This window comes from Myotis daubentonii, chromosome 14 (assembly GCF_963259705.1).
Source record: "Myotis daubentonii chromosome 14, mMyoDau2.1, whole genome shotgun sequence".
In the NCBI taxonomy this organism is placed as follows: Eukaryota; Metazoa; Chordata; class Mammalia; order Chiroptera; family Vespertilionidae; genus Myotis; species Myotis daubentonii.
In genome coordinates, this window is record NC_081853.1 from 45,252,386 (window position 1) to 45,273,923 (window position 21,538).

The 21,538-nt window shown below is 37.0% G+C and overlaps 1 protein-coding gene across 12 annotated transcripts in view; it reads left to right on the top strand.

Annotated features, from left to right (window-relative positions):
- The window catches only part of RBMS3 (RNA binding motif single stranded interacting protein 3), a 621,282-nt gene that overhangs the window by 484,106 nt on the left and 115,638 nt on the right, over positions 1–21,538 (top strand). For 7 of the 12 annotated variants that reach the window (XM_059664136.1, XM_059664139.1, XM_059664128.1 and 4 more), the window contains exons 8-9: positions 9,093–9,131; positions 12,391–12,437. In XM_059664136.1, the coding sequence (XP_059520119.1) occupies positions 9,093–9,131; positions 12,391–12,437 (86 nt within the window). The remainder of the gene's footprint in view (positions 1–9,092; positions 9,132–12,390; positions 12,438–21,538) is intronic. The other 5 variants (XM_059664138.1, XM_059664131.1, XM_059664130.1 and 2 more) reach the window with 1 other exon arrangement.

The following is a 21,538-nucleotide window of genomic DNA, read 5'->3' on the forward strand; positions in this document are numbered from 1 at the left end:
ACTCTTGTGTCTGTTCTTTGAATTTCCTTCAGAATTTTCAAATATCAGTAAAGGCTAAGTTTCAGATCACAGAAGATAATGCTATTTCTCCAAAATTTTATGCTGGGATATTACCCTTAAATAGTTGAAATGTTATAAACAAATTATTTTCACTGGCTTCAAAACTCTAATGTAGCTTTTATAAAATCTTCCCAAGCCCTATACTAATTGAGTCATTAAATGTCACTGATAATAATTGCTTTGGGAATTGTACTTCCAAGAAATAGTGTTTTGGCCATGGATACAAACAAGAGATATGCCAATTGAACAAATAAAGAAACTAACAAAGTACTCATACATCTAGTGGAAAAAAAAAAAAAAGACAAGCTTTTATTACAAAAACTAAAATCAATAAAATTACATTTATTGCCTTTATCTTCTTCACAGTTCTCTGCCAGAGTCAATTTAAAAGCAATGAATAATAAATATTTTGTCTTTGATGCTCTGAAGAAATATTATTTTTTACTCTGAAAACACTTAACAAGATTATCTTCAGAGTCTCAATATTCAGATGAACTAATGGAACTAATTAGCATTCAACAGGTTTCCAGGAATAGTTTTTAGGTTATGTTGAAGAGAAAAACAAATAAGTTTTTTTGGTGTGTGCATTCTAGGAATACTAATGTTTGGAATTTCTCACTTATTTCCAATTAAAGAGCAAGTTTTAGATGAGGCATCAGATGATATATTATTTCTTGAAGATATTATTTAAATGCATTTGGAGTTGCACCAAGGACAGGAGTAGAGGATAGGCCCTGCATAATACCAGGGGGTGCCATTCACACAAACCAGAAATGGCATCCCTTAGCATAGTAAAAATGCTATGGCTTTGCCTGGACATGTTAGTTTAAAAACCTTTTATGAGATGGAATAAACTGGCATAGTGTTCTTTAATGTCCTTAAGTTAATAGATCCCATTAATCCACTCACAAAGTCCCATATTAGTGACTGAAAGCTAAAGTTATCAGTTTTATCACAGTCAACTTAAGCTAAGTGATCTGTTATAACCTATAACCTAGATAATGTTATCTGATTGTCAGACCTGATATCGACTGTTTTCAATGATGGATAAAAACTTCCCCTGTGCTGTAAATTTCTATACCTTTGGTCCATGTAGAGTTACTATTAATAAAGTCTCTTTAGTGCCAGTAAGTGAATGAAGACCTGCAAAGTGTATATGGGAAAATGGGATTTCTCATGATATTTAAAAGTCCATAGCCAAGTTCAGGCAAGGTTGATAAACCTGATTTCCAATACCCAACCTCCTACCTATTGTGCCTCAAGGCATTAGGAGTAATTATTCATTTTGTCTACATCCACTCATGATTGAGGCCAAAATGTCTTTTTAGATTTCTGAATTGGCAGATGATCATTCTCAACTCAGTAGTTACACCCTTTGTTCCAATTCTAGATAAATAAACATTTTCTTGGAGGGATATGTTCTAATTTTTTGTTTGTTTGTTTTTACTTTTCAATTTTTTTTTTGAAGAAAAAATCTGAATACACACAGATTTTGATTTTAACTGTGTCTTCATCACCATCATCATTGGTGCCCTTGCATGACTAATACTTTATGCTGTGTCCTGAGGACACAATGAGGCATAAGGTATGATTTCTGCCCTCAGCATATACTAGACATAAACACCGAGAGTAAGGAGCCCTCCAACCTCCCCGTGTTTCTAATTTGCTTTCTTACCTTTTACACAAATGTTCTTCTTGAGATAATACTTGTATTTGGAAGAGATTTTTTTCTTAAAAGGCAACATTGAAGAAGAAGAAGCTTAAGGAGAAAGCAGTCAGTGAGCACTTGTTGAGTGTCCGTTGGGCAGGAGGCATGAGATTGCATGCTATGGACATGGTGTCAACACATAGACAGATTCCCACCTCCTTGAAGCCTAAAATGGCAAAGGTCTTCTTTGTCTGTAAAATAGGAGATTAAAAGTGGAATGGAATATCAATTAGTGCTGTAGAAATAAAACCAATGACTGTAACTGACTTCATATCTGTATAACAGTGACAGAAAACCAAGCTGAAATAAGAGAAATCACAACAGAAAGAAACAGCAGCTGCAAGAACATTAGTTCACATTAATCTTGTTACTAAGCATTAATTGCTTGTTTGGGTATTTGTTTTTCAGGGTAGGTAACTGAACAATTGATTTATATGCATTTATAAACCAGAAATTCTCCCGAGTTGGAAAGCTCCACCTTGTCACCTGGCTGAGAGAGGCCTCTATGTCCTTGAGTGCTGGCTGAGTGACACAGAGAGAAGCAACTTGAACTTTGGGGTGTTATTTAATATATCTTGAGTCCTTCCCTAATACACCTATTAAGAATAGCACTTCTTTCTGAATTCCAAGGAATGGTGTATGTCTACATCTGTTTGCTTTTCTTCAGAATTTATAAGGCACTTTAGTGGTTAAGGGAGAAAACTCTAGAATTTAAATCACAAATCTACAGCTTGTGAGCTGAGTGACAACACAGCAGATTTTTCAGTCTTTAAGTTTCCTTTTCCTCATCAGTAGAATGAGGATGGTCAAAAGTGTATATTTTGTAATTGGAAGGATTAAATGAGGAAGTGAAGGTAGAGCACTGAGCACAGTGCCTTGAAAATTAGAATTGCTCATGTATCAGCTGTTATTATAACTGTCATAATATCATTAACACAATCCAGGGCTTTTTCACCTGAAAGCCAGCTTTACTGTGTTCCTGATGACTCAAATGGTTAATTCCTTTTTTTCCAATTTTATGCCTTGTCTATATTTATTTTCCAAACAGGAATTATTTAAAATTATTTTTTAAAAGAAAATTTGCTGCCAGAATAATTTTCTAGCTGAATTGTTTTACTTATTTTTATGAAACAAGTCAAAATTATTTTAACTTTGACCCACATTTTATTAATGTTTTTATAAGTTCACATTCCAAATCAAAAAGCATTATTTAGCACTGAAACATTAGTTGTTTTTGAAATTTCTAGCCAACTTTCCCTTGAGGTTCAAGAAAAAATTATTTCTATTAACCTTGAAGCCATACTGACTGCAATTTAATTTTATAATACTGAACATCAGAAAATTTATGTTTTAGAGATACGAAATTTAGGTACTGCTCAGTGAGCTACTAGAAATTAAAGTACTTTGAGGAGAAACCCTATATCTAAAGAATTAGTATAGCTGTATAGTAAATAGAAATAGTATATCTAAAGAATTATTTTAGAAACTTACTAAAACATGTAGATTCAGGATATCTCTGATCATATTTCAGGAAAGTTGAAATATCTATCTAGTTCACTACTATTTTTTTGCGTATATGATAGTGCATGATAATTAGTTGTATAATTATTTTCTTTAATAAGACCTTGGGGGAAAAAATTAAGATATATCTATTAACATTGCCAGGTTCTGCAAAGTCTTTTTAATCTTGAACCTAAGGAGAGTCCTTACTTTTGACTGTTACGGTGAATGCCAGCACTTGCAAGTTGGGTTTGTCAGCCAGCCCATGAGATGTAATTTTTATTCATTTCATGGGCTTTACCTGTAATTTGGAGAGCAGACACAAAGTGAAGCCCCTTTTAATCTCTGAAGAAATTTTCTCATTAGCACAGAACTTGAATTCTCAGTAATTCAGCATGAAAACTTTCTTACTCGGTTAAGTGTTCTTATTTTAAAGTTGCTGGGCCCAATATTCACTAACCTATGATCACTAAAGATAAAAAATAAATCTTATAAATCCCTATAATAGTCTATTGTTTGCATATAATGTGAGTAATGATGAGTGCCAGTCTGTCTAGTCTCCATTCTCAAGAAAGAGGATGGGGTGATATTCTTATGTTGTTGGAGCAGAGGTGTGAATGGGGGTTTAGGCTGGGATGATGACAGAAGTAATTACAAGGAGAAAGACTGATGGTTTATCTCCATGTCCCCTATATTCCCTTGACCAAGTCTCAATGGATCAAGGCAGCTAAATGGGGCATCAACCAACTGGGAGATTTCTGGAGTTGTTCTCATTGTTCTGACAGTCCTAGCCTTCCACAAGACTCAGAATGGTCCCCATCAATATTTAAGCCGTAGCGCCAACCTACAAGTAACATCAAACTGTAGTTGGGACCTGGATGAATATGGACCACTTAACCAGATACCCAGGACTTTCACCTATCTAGATGCACAGGATTGCCCTGTTAGCAATATCAGCATTTTATATTTTTCACCCTGTAGACATCCTATTATTGGTTCCAAGACACCATCAGTTAAAGATGAAATATTATTTTAAATGTCACTAAAAAAGAAGGGACAATTGCCAAGCTATCAAATGCCATCAACTATGTCAGTACCAATTTCACAGATATTAATATGTGAAATAAAAGTGATGTCTTAGTATCGATCAGTTTTAGTTGTTTAGACTAAGATAAAAGCAGGAGTTCATATATAAAATATAGTAATGTTCTCTTATTTTCTTTTATGGCTATCAATCAAGGCTTAATTTAATTTCAGTTTTAATGACAAACTAGGACTTCTTTTTCCCTTAAGACTTTGAGAATCTTAGCAGGCTACATCATACAATGCTAGTATACTTTTTCTTCTGCTTCCTTTTTAACGATGCTTTTTCTGTGCAGCCTTAGGCTTTCTCAGCCATCCAGTCTTCATTCTGTCTGCATCTTTCTCTCTTGTTCTTCTCTGTTGCTATATAAGAGAGAAGTTCTCTATCTGACAAGAATGCTTTTAGTAAAAGCCAGAAAAGGGAAATTCCATGACGGCATAGTGTATAAACAACAGCATGACTCCCCTCGATGTTTTTCTTTCCCAAACATAAAGAGGTGAAATTTTCTCTGTTTATTGACCTTTTTTTGGCTATTTTTTAAAGTGATCAATCCTTTGCATCTCATTTGCTTGAAGATGTCTAGATGACTTTTAATTAACAGTCCTCTTCTCCCCACTCTTGGTCAGTAACTTGGAGAAGAGGGGCCTCCTTCTGCTAGGCTCCTATTCATGATCTGCCTCAGTACACTGGCTTCCCTGCTGCATGGAAAGGTCTCTGAGCAATTCCAACACTCATCTTGTTTCCCTCTGTCTCTACTGACCAATCAAAGGCTGAAACATTTTCTTTAGAAGTTTGAGTTCAGTGGAAGTTTTGAAGAGTAAAGTTTACTAATAAAATAAGGGAAACTTAAAAACACTCAAATTCCTTTTTCAAATACCCATTTAACTGAAGTCCAAATTCAAAATAGTCTTTAGGTCAATTAGGTATTTATTAGCTTATTTAATAAACATTTATTGAGTCCCTATTATGTTCCAAACACTTATGGACACAGGCAAGAATCTAGTTGAAACATACATGACAACGTGTAGTCATATTAGTACCCATCTTCAATCATGGGGACAGAACAAAGGCAGCAGTTAATGCTACAAGGAGAGACAGAGATGGCTTTAAGAGTCTGCGATGTCTGGTTTGAGGCTGAAAGACTAGAATTTTCATTTTTCCCACAGACAGTGATGCAAAGTTTCCAGCCAAAAACTACAGCAGCAGAGGTCCAGAGGTTCAGGGCAGGGTGAGTGTATGTCTGAGTTTGGTGAAGAACGGGGTCTAAAATTGCACAGCGTGATTATGGACGTCAGTCGGTGAATAAAGACTTGATCATGAGGGGCTCTGTGAGCCATGTTTTATTTAGAAAATAACAGTATGTCACTAAAAGAAGAATCATTATGTGGTCAGATTTGCCTCTCTCAAGAGCAGTCTTCAAGCGCAATGGTGTGGCTGATGGATTAGAAAAATATTGCAAGCAGAAGTAGGAGAAGCTGTTATGACCAAAGGATATTAGTAAACAAGAAATGATAACTTCATAGGAGACATTGACCATACTTCAAAGTTACTAATCTAACTTGGCAATAAATGTCTGGAATTCAGGATAGAGACTTGAGTTTGAGATCAAGATTCAAGAATCACCCAGACATAAATAATAGTTGGAATCAGAAGGTGAATGCCATCTCTGTATGGAAGGAGAGAGGAGGAGGGTGAACCCTGGCCCCGAGTGCTGGCATCCCAAAGGCAGATGGAACATGTAACACCAAAGCAGAAATTGCTCTCTGAGCGGTCAGAAGAAAACTAGGGGACAAGCTCACAGAAACCAAAGGAAAGGAGTTTTGAAAGAAAAAAAATAAATCACTGATTAAATTATGCAAATTAATCAAGTATAATTTGGAGTAAAACTATTCCTTGAATTCATATATTATGAAAATTAGGGAGTATAGTGAGAGCCATTTCACAGGTTGGTGGGCATTGTCTTTTTTTTTTTAATCTTTATTGTTGAGATTATTATAGATGTCCCTCTTTTTCCCCTCCATAGCTCCCCTCCACCCGGTTCCCACCCCACCCCAGGCCCTCGCCACCCTATTGTCTGTGTCCATTGGTAATGCATACATGCATATAAGATCTTTGTCTAAACTCTTCCCTAATGGACAGTTAGCTTGGATGTTGCTGTCTTATCTCAGGGCCATGCAGTGTAGTCTATCTTTTGTAGGCTTTGGCATTTCTTTGTTTACTGTCTCATTTGTCCCTCATCTTCTCTGCAGAGAGGCAGTGGTTACACATTGCCCAGGGGATGTTCTTTTGGCAGGTGAGAGCAGACACCTGCTTTACATGGTTGACTGCCCCTGCCCAGAGAAAGAAAGCATTCAATAGTCACCTGGCCATGGCAGAACCATTCCCGGGTAAAACCCTACCATGTGCCCCATGAGAAGGCCAGGATTTCATTCTCTCTCATCCCCTTTCTGTAAGGGCTCCAATAGCCTGTCCTCAACTTGGCCCCTTGTGTATTGTTTCCAAGGATTAGTTCTCTTAATAGGAAGTAGGTTAAAAGCCCTTTTTCTTTGGCCAAAAGATTTACTTGGTATCCATGAGGTTGTGGTTTTCTGGTGATATTTATTGGTTGATGACTATCTTGGGTACCCACACTTCTGGTGTCACATAGGAAACCCTGCATTTCTCAGCCCGTATGGCTATTTGGATTTATGAATTCTTTCTAGCTTCCACTAAAAAAGAAACACAGTACCATGAACCCTGAAGTGTCAGTCTTTATTCTTGGCCTCCTGCCCATTCTTACCTTGATCCTTCTGGATGTAGTAATCCCACCCACCCCAGCTCTTCTGTATTTCATTGACCCAGCAAAACTATACATCTCCTGACATCTCCAAGCATATTTCTGAATCAGGCCTCTGCTCAATAGTTCTTTTACAAATGACATACCTTTTTTCCCCTTCCTAAATTTAAATTTTAAACAAGTTGTAAAGTATATAATGTGTTGTTGTTTTATAAGAAAAGGGGTTTTTCACCATTATAAAAGTAATTTTCATTATATACAACTTAAAAGAGTCAGAAAAAATATATATGAAAGGAAATACTATCATTTATGGTCATATGACTCAATATTTTCACATTTACCCCTGTTAAAATTGTTTTATTTCTAGTCAGAGATTTAAATTTTTTAAATTTTATTTGTTGACATATATGTACATATAATTTTGTATCATGACTTCTTCACTAAAAGGTATGTTTTCTAAAGAGAAATACTGATAAATAAATATAAACCAAGTTAGGTGAGACTTTGCTATAGAAGCAGTACCTAAACATGTATAACACATTTTCAAGTCCCTTTTACACACATCATCTTTTACTGGTAAGTCATCTTATTTTATTTAGTGATTTGACCATCACCAACCAACAGTTGGAAATATTGTTAAAATTGGTTGCAAGAAATAAACTCCTTAAAGATAATATCAAGAAAATTTCTTCTTTGCCTTCCTGAACTCATCTTGTGGTAATTTGGTACCAGTATTTACTAAATATTTACCACATATTTACTAAAGTGTTGCTTTAAAGCTGATCCCAGAAGATTGGAAATCCTTGGGATTATTCATCGGTAACATCCAATTTTGATGACTCATGTGTCAAGGCAGAATTTAGAAAAAGGAGAAATGTTAGTCTAAAACATTAATGTTTCAGTTTCCAGGAATTTCAGTGCGTATCTGTCTGTGTGGTTTACTGCCTCAAACTTTTTGATCCCCGTTCACATTACAGTATAAAAATAATTTGAAAAATGATCAAAACAATTCTGCCAGCCTACCTTTTCATTTGCTTTGTTAGAGCCAATGATCCTCTACTTCTCCAATGAGGCCAAGCATCTCAGAAGAGCTTTTCAAAGTGCTAATACCTATTTCCTAATATGTATATTTAAGCAGCATTTCTATATTTTTTACCTTTCATTTAACCTGTTAATCATTTAAAGTTATGAACATAAATATTTAGCTCCACAGTCAACCTAATGTGTCTTAGTGAATTTCCTATAATACTAAAAATGATTATGAAACCCCAATTTCTCCAATAAGCCATATTTTTATATTTCTTCTAAAATATTTAACTCTTTAGTATAGACTCTATAAGGAGGGACTAGACATATTCTATTATAGTTAAAATACTAAGCCAAAATTCATCTGCTGCTGAAAAATGACAAAAATGCCCCTTTTTGTTTTAAATAAATTATAATCACCTCTAGCACACAAAAATGTGAACTTGAGAAATTAAAGTTATTTGTTAATCTAAAAGCCTTTTTTTAAAAAAAAAGATTGACAGGATTAAATATCAGTTTTCTGCATATGTGGTGTGACATTTTCACTTTGTTCCAAGTTATTTTATTTTTGTGTGACTCCAGAGTTTGTAAACATGCCATAAAATTTGGTAATTACATAATGATGATTTCATGGTTCTAGCTTAGTATAAAGGTAGCTAGACAGAGCAGCAAAATTGATTTTCCTTTTTACCTTAATGGAAGGAAACAAAAGGAAATTGCATGCAAAATCTGCATTAAGACCATCCTAGAATTATAATTCAACCATCTATTACACATGAAATGAAAACCAGGTCAGGTGTTCGTTATTGTGCTATGATGTTCAGCCAACAGGTGAAGTTCAAACAACCTTCTGTTGAACCCATGCCTTGTTTTGTTACCCAGAATGTTCCAAATGCATATGACTTGACGCTCTCTCTTGTTGTCTCCTCTTGCCAAAGGTACTGAGAGGCAGGACTGTCCCTAGGCAAAATCATGAAGTAGGTGAAACGTTTTTATTCCCTATCCTTTTGCAATGACAGTCTCACCTTAGATTCTTTCTACTTCCTGTACCCAAGTGCCTATTCCCATTGCTCATTGCTTTGGATTTACCCTGTTTTCCCAGAGGCTCATACCGTTTCTTGTTGTCCAGTCCCTCTTTGATTGTATAATTTTCTTGCTCAGAAATGTTCAGTGGCTCCCCAAGAGGAGCCAGGCAGTGAAGATGGTCCCTCTTTTCCTTTGGAGTCTTATTTCCCACGGCTCCCCTCCAGTGTTCTATTGCCCTTTTTATTTACACACTGTTTTCCATACAGTTCCCTTTGCTTGAGCAGGCCTTCACCATTCATCCCCATTCGTGGAAATCCTAATCATCTTTCAAGGCTCCACTCAACTGTACCTCCTCCAACTATCTTCCCTAATCATCCCCAGCCTCTCTCCTCCACACCTCATCTGTACCACTCATATGACACTTAACACTTCTAACTTCATATTATAATATTTATGTGTATGTCTTATCTCCAGGCACTGTGCTGGGTCTTTTATAAACATAATCTCATTTAAATTTCACAACAATCTCATGAGGTAGGTGTTACTCTACCATTTAACAGCTAAAGAAACTGAGGCTCAAGTACGTTAAATAATTTGCCCAAGGCCACACTGCTAGAAAGTAACAGAGCAAAGACCTAAACCCAGATCCAAAACATACATTCTTCCCACTGAACCATGTTGCCATTTTTAGTTCTTTCCCATCTTTTGAAAGATGGATGGAGCTATAAGCTGGAGGAAGAGGCCAACTTAGCCTTTCTAATGGTCAAATATGTACTGAACAAATAGAATGTATTAGTAATTACTGTATTCCTAGGTAGAACTGATTGGTTAATGACAGTCCATGAGGAATTCAATTAAAATATGAAAGAATATAAAAAATCCGTACCCAGAGTTACCAGAATAAACACAGCATAAGAAGAGAATGTTCAAGAAAATTTATAATTCAAGAAAGGCTAGATAGCATTGAATTTGAGCATTACTGGGAAGTAAGTACAAGGAAAAGAAGTGTATGTGGGGTTGACTAGGAAAGACTCCTGATAAGTCTGCTAGGATTTTAACCATTTGGGGTGGTTAGGAGACTGAAGCTATGTTGATCACTCTTAATCTCTAGTGAACTGACAATATCTCTATTGAGTATGAAGTCTATTTTTGTCATTCTGCCCTGGTGTGGCATCTTGGGTAAGTTAGGGGAAAGAAGCTTAGTGCTTTCAAGAGAGAAGTCTCTTCCCAAATGGACTGCTTTTAAACTATCCTCAATAGCACCCGGGACCAGGGAGTTCCAGCTCACCTAGACCTCTCTATTCTGGGAGTCTTTAAGCGAGGACCTTCCTCTTGCCAGTCACAAGGCAGAGGCCCCATCCCTGGAAAGAATTTAAACTTTGGGTCTCTATGTGTTTTGCACCAGAGGCAGAAATAAATAAATAAATAAAAATTTGCCTTTGTTTCTGCTCTTTTATTCTTATCTCATTTCCCATTCCCCTCTACTTGTCATATTATCGGTTGTCTATTTCTTTAACGTGAGTAAGATACGGTTATCATTAAACATGTGTTCTCAGTGCTCCTCTATTAACTCCTGAGTCATTCAGTGTGGTTTGCAATCTCCATTTGAATTTATGCATGCTCGCTGTATGCTAATCCTATTCATATTTGGCTCTATAGGTTTGTTCCTCATACCAATCTTAGTAATAATTTAAAACTTATTATTTAGGAAAAATAATGCATGTAATCTAAGCTTGACTGTAGCATGTCATACTGGACTTCAGGTCCTGCCCTAGAAAGCCAGAGGATTTATGTTTCAGTTAGGTCTTAAATCTGAGGAATTCAGCAAGCCTAACAGGAAAACCACCTTCATCCAACTGGAAGAAACTCAAAAACAAAAGCTCTTTTTTTCTTTTCTTTAAAGTTTTAATGATTTTTCTTATTCTCTAAAAAAAGTCCTCAACGATCATTTGCATTTTTTTGTCTTTTAATTTTGAAATAGTTATAGATTCACAGAAATTACAAAAGAAATGAGAAGGGAGGTTTTGTATACCCCTCACCTCATTTCACCCAATGGTTACATCTTTCATAATTATAGGAAACTAGCAAAGCCAGGGAATTGACATTGGTCTAATTCACTTTTAAATTTCAAAAGAGGAAAAAAACAATACACCCTAAAGACAACCTAATTAGTTTTAAATTTCGTTCTATATTCTCTTTCTGCTCACACTAAGTAATAACCAAGTTGGCAATCCTGGAAAACAAAGGGTGGTCTGCTCATAGGACCACAGAGAAAGTCCCCCCACATCTTTAGAGGTGATCCTCAACTCTCATTCAATTCCTAGGTCAAGGTTACAGCAGAGCCCACATCTGAAGGCTTTGGCTGAAATCAGGTTCTGCCACCAAACATGTGACCTTGAGCAATTCACTTGACCTCTCCAAGCTTCAGGGTTTTCAAATATAATAAAATGGAGAAAATATTCTCCTGCCTACTTCATGGGATTTTGTGAGGATCAAGTGTGATGATGTGTAGGAAGGGATGAGGTAAGCTGTGCATCAGCAATCATGGAAGTTTCTATTCTTTTCTCAAAATATTGCCAGTTACCAAAGTGTAGTTTTTCAGAGGTAGTTTTCTACTTAGAAACAGAATAAAACCACTTCCTTATTAGACACCAGGCCAAGAATTTCCATCAAGTGTAAATGACCTTCCTTTCCTACCACTCTTAGTAGGAAAGGCACTAGCAGTGTGTTGGACAAGCACTCCCTGACTCATTACCTACATACCCCTGAGGCATGCGATCTATTTTAAAATAAATATTTCTTAACATTTTCTTCTAAAAGGTCCAATGCATTTTAAGGAGCTTTTATTTTTGTTCTGACCGCAGGATTCAGCCTTACTTTTTTTTTTTTTCTTGCGCCATGAGATGTATATACAATAGGTGGTTTTGACAATAGTGAGAAATTGATGGTTTATGAAGTAGAAATGGAAGTCCTCCAAGCTGCATTGTGCCTTGGTTTGTCTGGATGTATAATGTAAACTCCCCAACTCACTGGTGGATTCTGGTGTGTGGATAGTAAAAATGCTTGTCTTGTCAATGGAGAAGTATGTAGGAGAAAATAAACTTAAATCAAGGAAAGGAAAGATGAAAGTCTTTGTGTGCAGTGAAAGTTTGGGCCACCACAATAAAAATGTTAAGGTCTGTTTTTCTCTCCTCTCCCTCTTCTATGCAGGCTGGCATGGCTCTGACCTATGACCCCACAGCTGCCATACAAAATGGGTAAGTAGGCCACATTTTCTCTACTCATTGCTAAGATGTCTCTGAGCTCTGAAATCAGTACTGAAGAAAAATGTTCAGATCTGTCTTTTGTTTTAAATCGCTAAACCAAAATGATAAACCAAACATTTTTCACCATTGCATTTTTTTCTGTGCCCATGAGGGACTGACTTCAGAGCCTCTCCCATGTCACTCCGTCTCCCAGTACCTCTGCCCATATTAAACTCTCTATGTTCTCTCTGGAACTGTCCTTACTTATTACACACCGAAAGGGGAAAGAGTGAAGTTTCAGCTCCCAGTCTGAGCAGCCAAAGGTGAACTCTGGGCGGTGCCATGTTTGAGGCAGTGAGGACTACCTGGTGGACAGAGAACATTTCTCCCTTCTCCTGCAGGTCACCACCTCTGTGCCCTGTTGCCATAGACTGAGATATATCTCTTTATCTTAGATCACTGCTATGCGATGTGTCTTTATCTGTGTCTTCTATTAACAATTCAGTGTTGGATTCTTTGAACAATTACAAAATGGTTCACTCTCTTCTTGCCAATTATTTGATACTTACAATAATGAATATTTCCCTCATGAAACCAATTTTATTTAAGATGCTGAGGATACCCATTGATTTCATCTACTCTCTTCTGATACAGAACATATGTCCATCAATCCATCCCCGCCTTCAATACCTTCCTGTACAATGTACACTGACCATTCCTTTCAGCCTACAGATATACTCACATCTCTCCCTTCTTTTCACAGGTCTACAATTTCAGTCTTCTATACATGCTGTCTCCTTCTCTAATTAATCCCATTAAAGTATGAAGTCTGTTCTCAAACTTTACTGGAGTTTCCCTTGCTGATTCCCTCAATGATCTCTGAATTTTCCATTTGCAACTGTAACTTTTTGAGCCTTTTATTTGAAATCTTGCCTCATTTGGCATATTTTAACCCATTTATACCTTCCTGAACTTTCTCATTTGGATCCCACAACTCCTTCCTTTGCTGATCCTCTTTGCTCCCAACTCTTAGTGATCATTCAGTATCTTCTTCTTACACCTCTTCTGCCCACTTTTGCTCATCTTTCTCAGAGCTTAGTCTTTTTTCATTGTCTTCTCTCTGGTGATCTCATCCACTGCTCTCCTCTTAGGAACTGAAGACTCCCAGGTCTGGTCTTCAAGTTCATAACCATATGCACAGCTTTATAACCTGTGTTTCTAACAGCTTCTTAGGTATAGCTACTGAATATCTTTATATGTCCCAAATAGGTCATTACCCTTATCAACTCTTCATAATATAAACCAAACTAATGCAAATGAAAAATAAGTATCAAATTGTTTCTTTTTTTAATTCACTCTAAATTTAGACTGTTAACTCCAGTTCTCTGTTTTTTTTCTCTTCTCCAACATTCTTCATGATCAAATTGGTCATTAAGTTTTATTCGATATATCTTTGAACTATAACTTCAACACTCAGCCCGTTCACCTGCTACTTGTTGAGTTCATTCATTCACCATTCTCTACCTATGCTAAACTTTTACCTACCTCTACTATAACTCTCCTCCGAACCATTTCCCATTGTTTTTTCAATAATTGTTCAAAAGCAAAATATGATCTTAGGAATCATCTACCTGCCAGATTTGAAGTATTTGGTGGACTTTACTATCTGCAGGACAAAATTAGAGCTTCCAAGAATGGCACGAAAAGAACTACATGGTTTGGTTCTGAAACTGAACTGGACCTTCTGTGATTCTCAGAATATCTCACACAATTTTACTTCTCCGTGTCTTGTTGTTCATGGAATTCTGTCTGCCTGGGTCTCAGGCATGATAATCTCTCTCTCTCTCAATATCTACCTCTCTCTCTTTCCTCTCTCCCTCCTCCTCTCCCTCCTCCTCTCCCTTCCACTCTCCCTCCCTTTCTTCTTCACTCCCTCCCTCCTTTTCCTTTTTTCTTTCTTTCTCTCTTTCTGTGTATACAGCTCTCATTTAAAGAACAACATCACTTCATACCTGGCAGAACTTGTTACACAATTAGTCATAAGAGAAGCAGTATAAGCAGTGGTTAAGAGTGCAGACTCCAGAACCAGCCTGCCCAAATACGCATCCAACGGCTGTCATTCACCAGAAGTGGGCAAGTTGTTTGTCTTCCTCTTCTGTGAAGGAGGAGACAATAATAACAGTACCTTTTCCTAAGACTTGGTAAGGATTAAAGGCACCCTGAATGGTATAATGTAATCATTAGTGTAAATGCGGATGCTACCATTGCAGTATATTTGATGTTCCCATGATACATTTGAGTCTTTTTATCATGCATCCATTAACCCTGGCATTTATTTCCCTACTGGACTATTAATGAAGGCAGGTCCTATGTCTTATTCATCTTTATAGACTGTTTAACCTAGCATTGTGCATGCCAAGTCAGAAATAGAAATGTAACTGATGACATCTGTTTGGCTCCAGCAAGTTGGCATGAGAACCATTTCCCTTCCCAACACCAACCCACTGTGTCCCCATGTAATGCCTTAATCTGATTCTCCTTAAATACAACCTCTAGTTTCACTCAAAACATCCAAACTGCCCATGACTTTCTCATATCCTAGATTAAGAATAAAGTTTTGGAAGCCTTAGACTATCCATTGTGACAAGAAGATAATCATGTTATATCGTAAAATTGAAAAGAAAGAGAAGATAGTAGCTAATTAATATTATTCATTTCATACTTCATATAGATGATTTTAAAAATGTTTTGCTCATCTTTGGTTTTATTATCTATTTAGAAAATGTGCAAAAAAAGAAACTAGTAGAATAATCATTTCTATGCATGTAAGATATCAAAATAACTACAAATATATTATTAATGCCCTGTCCCTTGAGTAAACATTAGTGCATGCCTTTTAAGAGGTATAAAATCTGATTTAGATAAGTTAGTCTATTGAGGAATCTAGCATGAATCCAGAATAAAGTATTTTATTCCCTATTCATTTTGCTGCATGCCATCTAGCAGTTAAACCTTCCTCAGAGAACAGTAACCGAACAAAGAGAGAAATATTTATTACCGTAGGAATGAAAACTGGTCCCATTTTACATAGAACAAATGATATCCAATGATACAGTTGCAACTCATTCTTACCAGTTAATATTACTAAACACTTCTTCATGCTGACTCAGTTGAGTTCAACAAACTCTTTTTCTTTAGAGTATCTATCTATTGCTCTATTTAAAATCATTTTGATGATATATGTTTGAAAAAATAAAATTTTTGCATCATATCAAGGACAATGGAAATGTAGACAATTCTAGTATAAGATATAATGGAAAGGTATTGTGATAGAACCATGGAGTAGTATGATATTTAGATATAGATTAATTTTTATATGTATAAAATATTTCTGAAAGGGTACACAAGAAATGGTGAGAGCAGTTCTCAGGGGAAAGCCAGTGGAAATAGGAGTGATAGGAACTTAATTTTCACTGTTTATGTTTTTGTGTTCTTTTCAAAAAGAAAAAGAATTAAGGCCATAAGACCACAGAGAATAGGCATTCTAACAAGGGATTAGAAAGCTTCTTCACGGGACATGGCACTGTCTTTTTCTCTTGGAGATGCCCCATGTCATAGCTAGAGTACGTATTTGATGATTCCATGGTGTCCCGTAGCTGTATACTCAGCCATAGTGTTTTCTGAGTATCTTAAGCAAATGCGTGCCTGGGTTCTCACTAGTAGCTACACAAACTGTTAAATGTTCTGAATTTTATACCCCCCACATTCATAAGCAATATGAAGCTCAAATAAATACTCCCACATTTAGCTTGTTTTTTAGCCAATGAAAAACATACATTTGTAAATGTTGACCATGGTGAATCTATGCTGTTTGCATTCGGGCAATAGAAAATGTCAGTTTTGTCATCTGCTTGGATCTATCCAAAATATTACTTTAAAAAAGTTAGTTCAATGTCCCTTCTATCTAAGGCTTTGACGGTTATAGTGAAGAAATGTCTGGGTCACAAAGGAAAAGTAAAAACCGTAGTATTTTTTTTCAGAGGTGAACTTATGAAAATAAAAAAAGTCCCTGCTTTTTCAAATCTATTCAGTATAACTCCATAATTTGTTATTACTGTTGCCCTCTTGCTTTTTTAACAGTCCAGCATCAAATTTCATCACTTTCAAATATGAGTGTGGGAGGTGAATTACCCATCCCTCTATTCAAAACCTCATCTTCCCTGCGCCTTTTTACTGGGGCACACGATGCTGTGTAGAAGGCTCTTGGATCATCTTATTTGAATAATATGCATTCTTGGGAGAGATATGGAAAAGAATGTGTCCTATACCATTGGTTTGCCGGCTATTTTATATGGGCATTTGATAGTAAGTGATGCAGAAACCTTATCTTATTACACTAGCACAGAAATGGAATGTGAAGGGTACATTGGCATTACAATAAAAATGACCAATAACTTATTAATCTTTTGCTACAGTGTTACCCTGAGGACAGTATTCACGGTTCTGACTCACAGTGTTGCCTGTAGACAGAAAAGACAAGCCAGTGCTGTTTATTTCAGTGTGCAAATAGGATTTGGTGTGATTTTCTACTGTAAAAGACATTCTACCCTAGAGTTATTGATATATTCATGTTACTTTTATTGTCAGCGCACTAAGATTTCCCCGTATTCCTACTGACTGCCAAATCCCCTGAAGATGACTTTTCTACAGGCAGGATAATGTCCTGTTAGAGACCTAGACTTGCATTTTCTGGACATGTAGAGGCCCCTTGCTTTAAATGCCAAAGAACCAAGTAACTCTTTGCATTCCTTTAAAATATTACATTTTTGAATGCCCCAGCTTAGAGTTCCATAGAAAGACCATACTTAGTTACCTTATTTTAGCCCAGTGGTTCTCAACCTTCTGGCCCTTTAAATACAGTCCCTCATGTTGTGACCCAACCATAAAATTATTTTCCTTGCTACTTCATAACTGTAATGTTGCTACTGTTATGAATCATAATGTAAATATCTGATAATGCAGGATGGTCTTAGGCGACCTCTGGGGCCGTTCGACCGCCAATGGGGTCGCGACCCACAGGTTGAGAACCGCTGTTTGAGCCACTTTGGCATTTGGTATTTTGTTCATGTGAAACCTCTCTGGAAGTAACTCGTTCATATTCCTAAGGCAGGGTTTCTCTGCCACAGCACTATTGACATTGTGATCAGATAAGTGGTAGTGTGGGAGCTGGCCTGTGCCTTGTAGGATGTTTAGCAGCACTGCAGACCTCTACATATTAGGCGCTGGTAGCAGCCACCCCCTCCCAACCTAGTTGTGACAACCAAAAATGTCTCTAGATCCTGCCAAGTGTCCCCTGGGGAGCAAAGCCACTTCCAAATTAGAACCACTGGGCACAGTATGAAAGGAATGCTTGTCATACACAAAATGTTATGTGAATTTTAGCCAAGAAATATCTCGTAAGAGAGTCAACTTTTCCCAGGAAAATAGTTCGTTAAAGAATTCATTCCCAGTATTTTCTTCTAGCCTTTGCAAAGCAGAATGCATATATAGCAGATACAAATGGCCTAAAGTCACGTGGTTAGAATTACCTCTGTTTTGTTATTATGGCTAACAGGTTCTGCTGAGTTTCTCTTTCCTGTTCCCCGGGAACAGAACACTATTCTTGAAGTTTTATTTGGGTTTTTTTTTTAAAAAAATATGCTGGTTATATGAAAGTCATTTTAAATCATGACAGATACATGACAGGGACTGAGAAAGAAGAGTGATCTGTATCTCTAAGCCTTAGATGCAGTCGCAGCCTCTCATGTCAGGGTGTAAGCAAGGGTTTCCTGTAAATTCATCTGGTTTATGTTTGGACTTGGGAAGAGCTTCTAGCAGAATACCAGAATTAGGGGATCAAGACAGCGTGCTGGTCTGTTCTTCCCAGGATATTTTTGGGGAAGATATACTCTCTGACTTTAGCAGCAGTATTGGAACTTGTTAGGAAGTATGCAATACCATTCTTGTTGGATGGCTAGGATTAGAGCAGATAGAATAAAAATGCATTCAATTTACCCCCAAGGGTTCCCTTTGTTAGTGTCAGTTTCCTTGGCTAGTTTCTTTATGTGTCTGCCCTCTGTTTTCCCTGTAGAATTTTCTGTAAACTCTGCCTATCAATCCAATCCTTATTGCTTTCCTTTGTAATACTCCATTTGGTACATTTTACAAAATAAACCAGCCACACTAAAATGTGATGCACAGTGCACTCCGTTGGTGTAAGAGGCTGAAACTGGGTTTTTAATGGAAGTTAATCAGTGCGTGGGGAATGGGAAGGACTGTGTGTGGAGTGGTCATGAGTGCCTCTCATGTCATTATGAGCCCGAAATACATCTTTCTGTTCAATGCCTCATACGTAAGACTTGTCAAAGATAAGAGCTAAAGAAGATTTTTAAATGCAAACCATGGTTTTTGTGGAAATAGGACTGTTTTCCCTAGTTACTAAGACCTATGCATGCTTAGAAAGCATGTATTAGTTAAGTTTCCAGGAAGCATTTATAAATATGTGATGCTGGCCTATCTTCTCTGGGTTCTCCCCCTGTTCCCTACAGGTTTAGGGGCCCATCTTCTATTCTCCCACCATCTTGGCACTGGCCGTCCTTTCCTGTAATCATTACTTATTTCCCAAGCTGCCCTGTGTCCATTGGTTCATTTAACCTATAGTTATGTATCTACTATGTCTCAGTCCCTGTTCTAGACAACAGAGTCAGTGTGTCCTCAACGTTCTTAAAGCTGTCAGACTAGAGGGGAAAATAGTCAATGCATGCATTGTATTAAGCAGCTCGGCTTCTGTAGCAAAATACCACTGATTGGATGGCTCTAAACAACAGAAATTTATTTTCTCACAGTTCTGGAGGCTAGAAGTCTAAGATCAAGGTCTGGGAGATTGGCTTGTAGATGGCTGCCTTCTCACTGTGCCTTCACGTGACATTTCCTCCATGTATAGGTGTGTGTGTGTGTGTGTGTGTGTGTGTGTGTGTGTGTGTGGAGAGAGAGAGAGAGAGAGAGAGAGAGAGAGAGAGAGAGAAGAGAGAAGAGAGAAGAGAGAAGAGAGAAGAGAGAAGAGAGAAGAGAGAAGAGAGAAGAGAGAAGAGAGAAGAGAGAAGAGAGAAGAGGGGAGAGAGAGGGGCGAGAGAGAGGCGAGAGAGAGGAGAGAGATCGAGAGAGAGGGAAAACTCGATAGTGTCTTTTCTTATAAGGACACTAATCCTTCCAGATCATGGCCCCACTCTCTTGAGCTCATTTAACCTTAATTGCTTCTTTAGAGGCTCCATCTCCAAATATAACCACACTGGGAGGTAGGATGTCAGTATGAATTTTGGAGGGACACACACATTCAACCCATAAGCTACATCTAATTGGTTTTTAATTACTAGTTCAGGTAGTGATAAGAGCAATGAAAAAAATCAGTTAGAGCAGTGGTTCTCAACCTTCCTGATGCCGCAGCCCTTTAATATAGTTCCTCATGTTGTGACCCCAACCATAAAATTACTTTTGTTGCTACTTCATAACTGTAATTTTGCTACTGTTATGAATCGTAATATAAATATCTGATATGCAGGATGTATTTTTATTGTTACAAATTGAACATAATTAAAGCATAGTGATTAATTACAAAAACAATATGTAATTATGTATGTGTTTTCCGATGGTCTTAGGCGACCCCTGTGAAAGGGTCATTCAATCCCCAAAGGGGTCGCGACCCACAGGTTGAAAACCGCTGAGTTAGAGGAAAGAAGTAGAGAACCATGGGGACAGAGATGGTGGCTACACTTTAGCCACAGGCCTCTCTGAAGAAGTGAAAGTTGAGTGATATTAGTAATGAGTAAGAGGTAACCTTGGAGAGATTTAGGGAAGTGAACATTCTAGTTGGAGGGAATTATAAGGTCAGTGATCCAAGATGGGAGTGAGAATGACAGGACCATGGGACAAAAGAAGGTTTGTACAGTTGGATCCTAATTGGCTAGGGGGAGAGGAGTAAGAGAAAATATTAGAGAGAGCAGTAGATTCATTTTGCTAGCCAGTACTAGGAATTCAACTTTTATTCTCATTGCAATGGAAAGCTATTAGAGAGTTTTAGAATTCATGTACAGATAAGATTTGATTTAAATGGCTAAATAGAGAAAATCTAAGGAATGTTTTAGAGTCTTCCCCATCTTTGGTACACATAGTATATGCTCAATAAATTTTTTTAAACATGGAAGTATGGATGTTTTCTTACATAGTAATTGACTTCTTTTAAACATCAGGTTTATTAGGTATAATTTACATAGAATATGTATTCATTCTTTATAGTGTACAATTCTATGAGTTCTGGCAAACACATAGTCATTCAAGCACCAAACAATCAAGATATAGAAGAATTACATCACTTCCCCAAACTCCCTCCTGTGTTATTGTAGTCAACCCTTTCCCCCAACCACAGCCTTTGGCATCCACTGATCTCTTTTCTGCCTTTATAGTTATGCATTTTCTATATTGTGATAAAAATGGAACTATAAAATATAGAGCCTTTTGAGTCTGACTTCTTTAGCATAATCCACTCAAGATTTCACCATATTAAATGAATCAGTAGTTCTTTCCTTTTTATTGCTGAATAGCTGTCCAACATACAGATGTACCAGTTTGTTTATTGACCCAGTTAAAGGATATTTGGCTTGTTTCCAGCCTTTGGGGAGTATCAATAAACCTGCTATAAACATTTGCATTAAGGATTTTGTGCAGACATATGTTTTCATTTATCTTTAGTTAATATCTACCAGTGGAATTGTTGGGTTATATGTGATGTGCATGTTTAACTTTATAAGAAACTTCCAACCTGTTTTTCACAATGGCTGTACCATTCTGCATTTCCACCAGCAATGAACGAGAGTTGTACTTTCTCTGATTTCCTGCTAGCACTAGTATTGTCATTTTCTTATAAATTGCCCATTCTAATAGGTATGTAGTCAATAGATTTTTTTTCAAACTGCACAACTATAAATTCAGAGGTCTGGTGGGTATGAATAGAAAGGATTAAATGTGTAAGGAATAATTTTTAGCTATATCTTAACCAAAATAACATGATGTTGTAATCC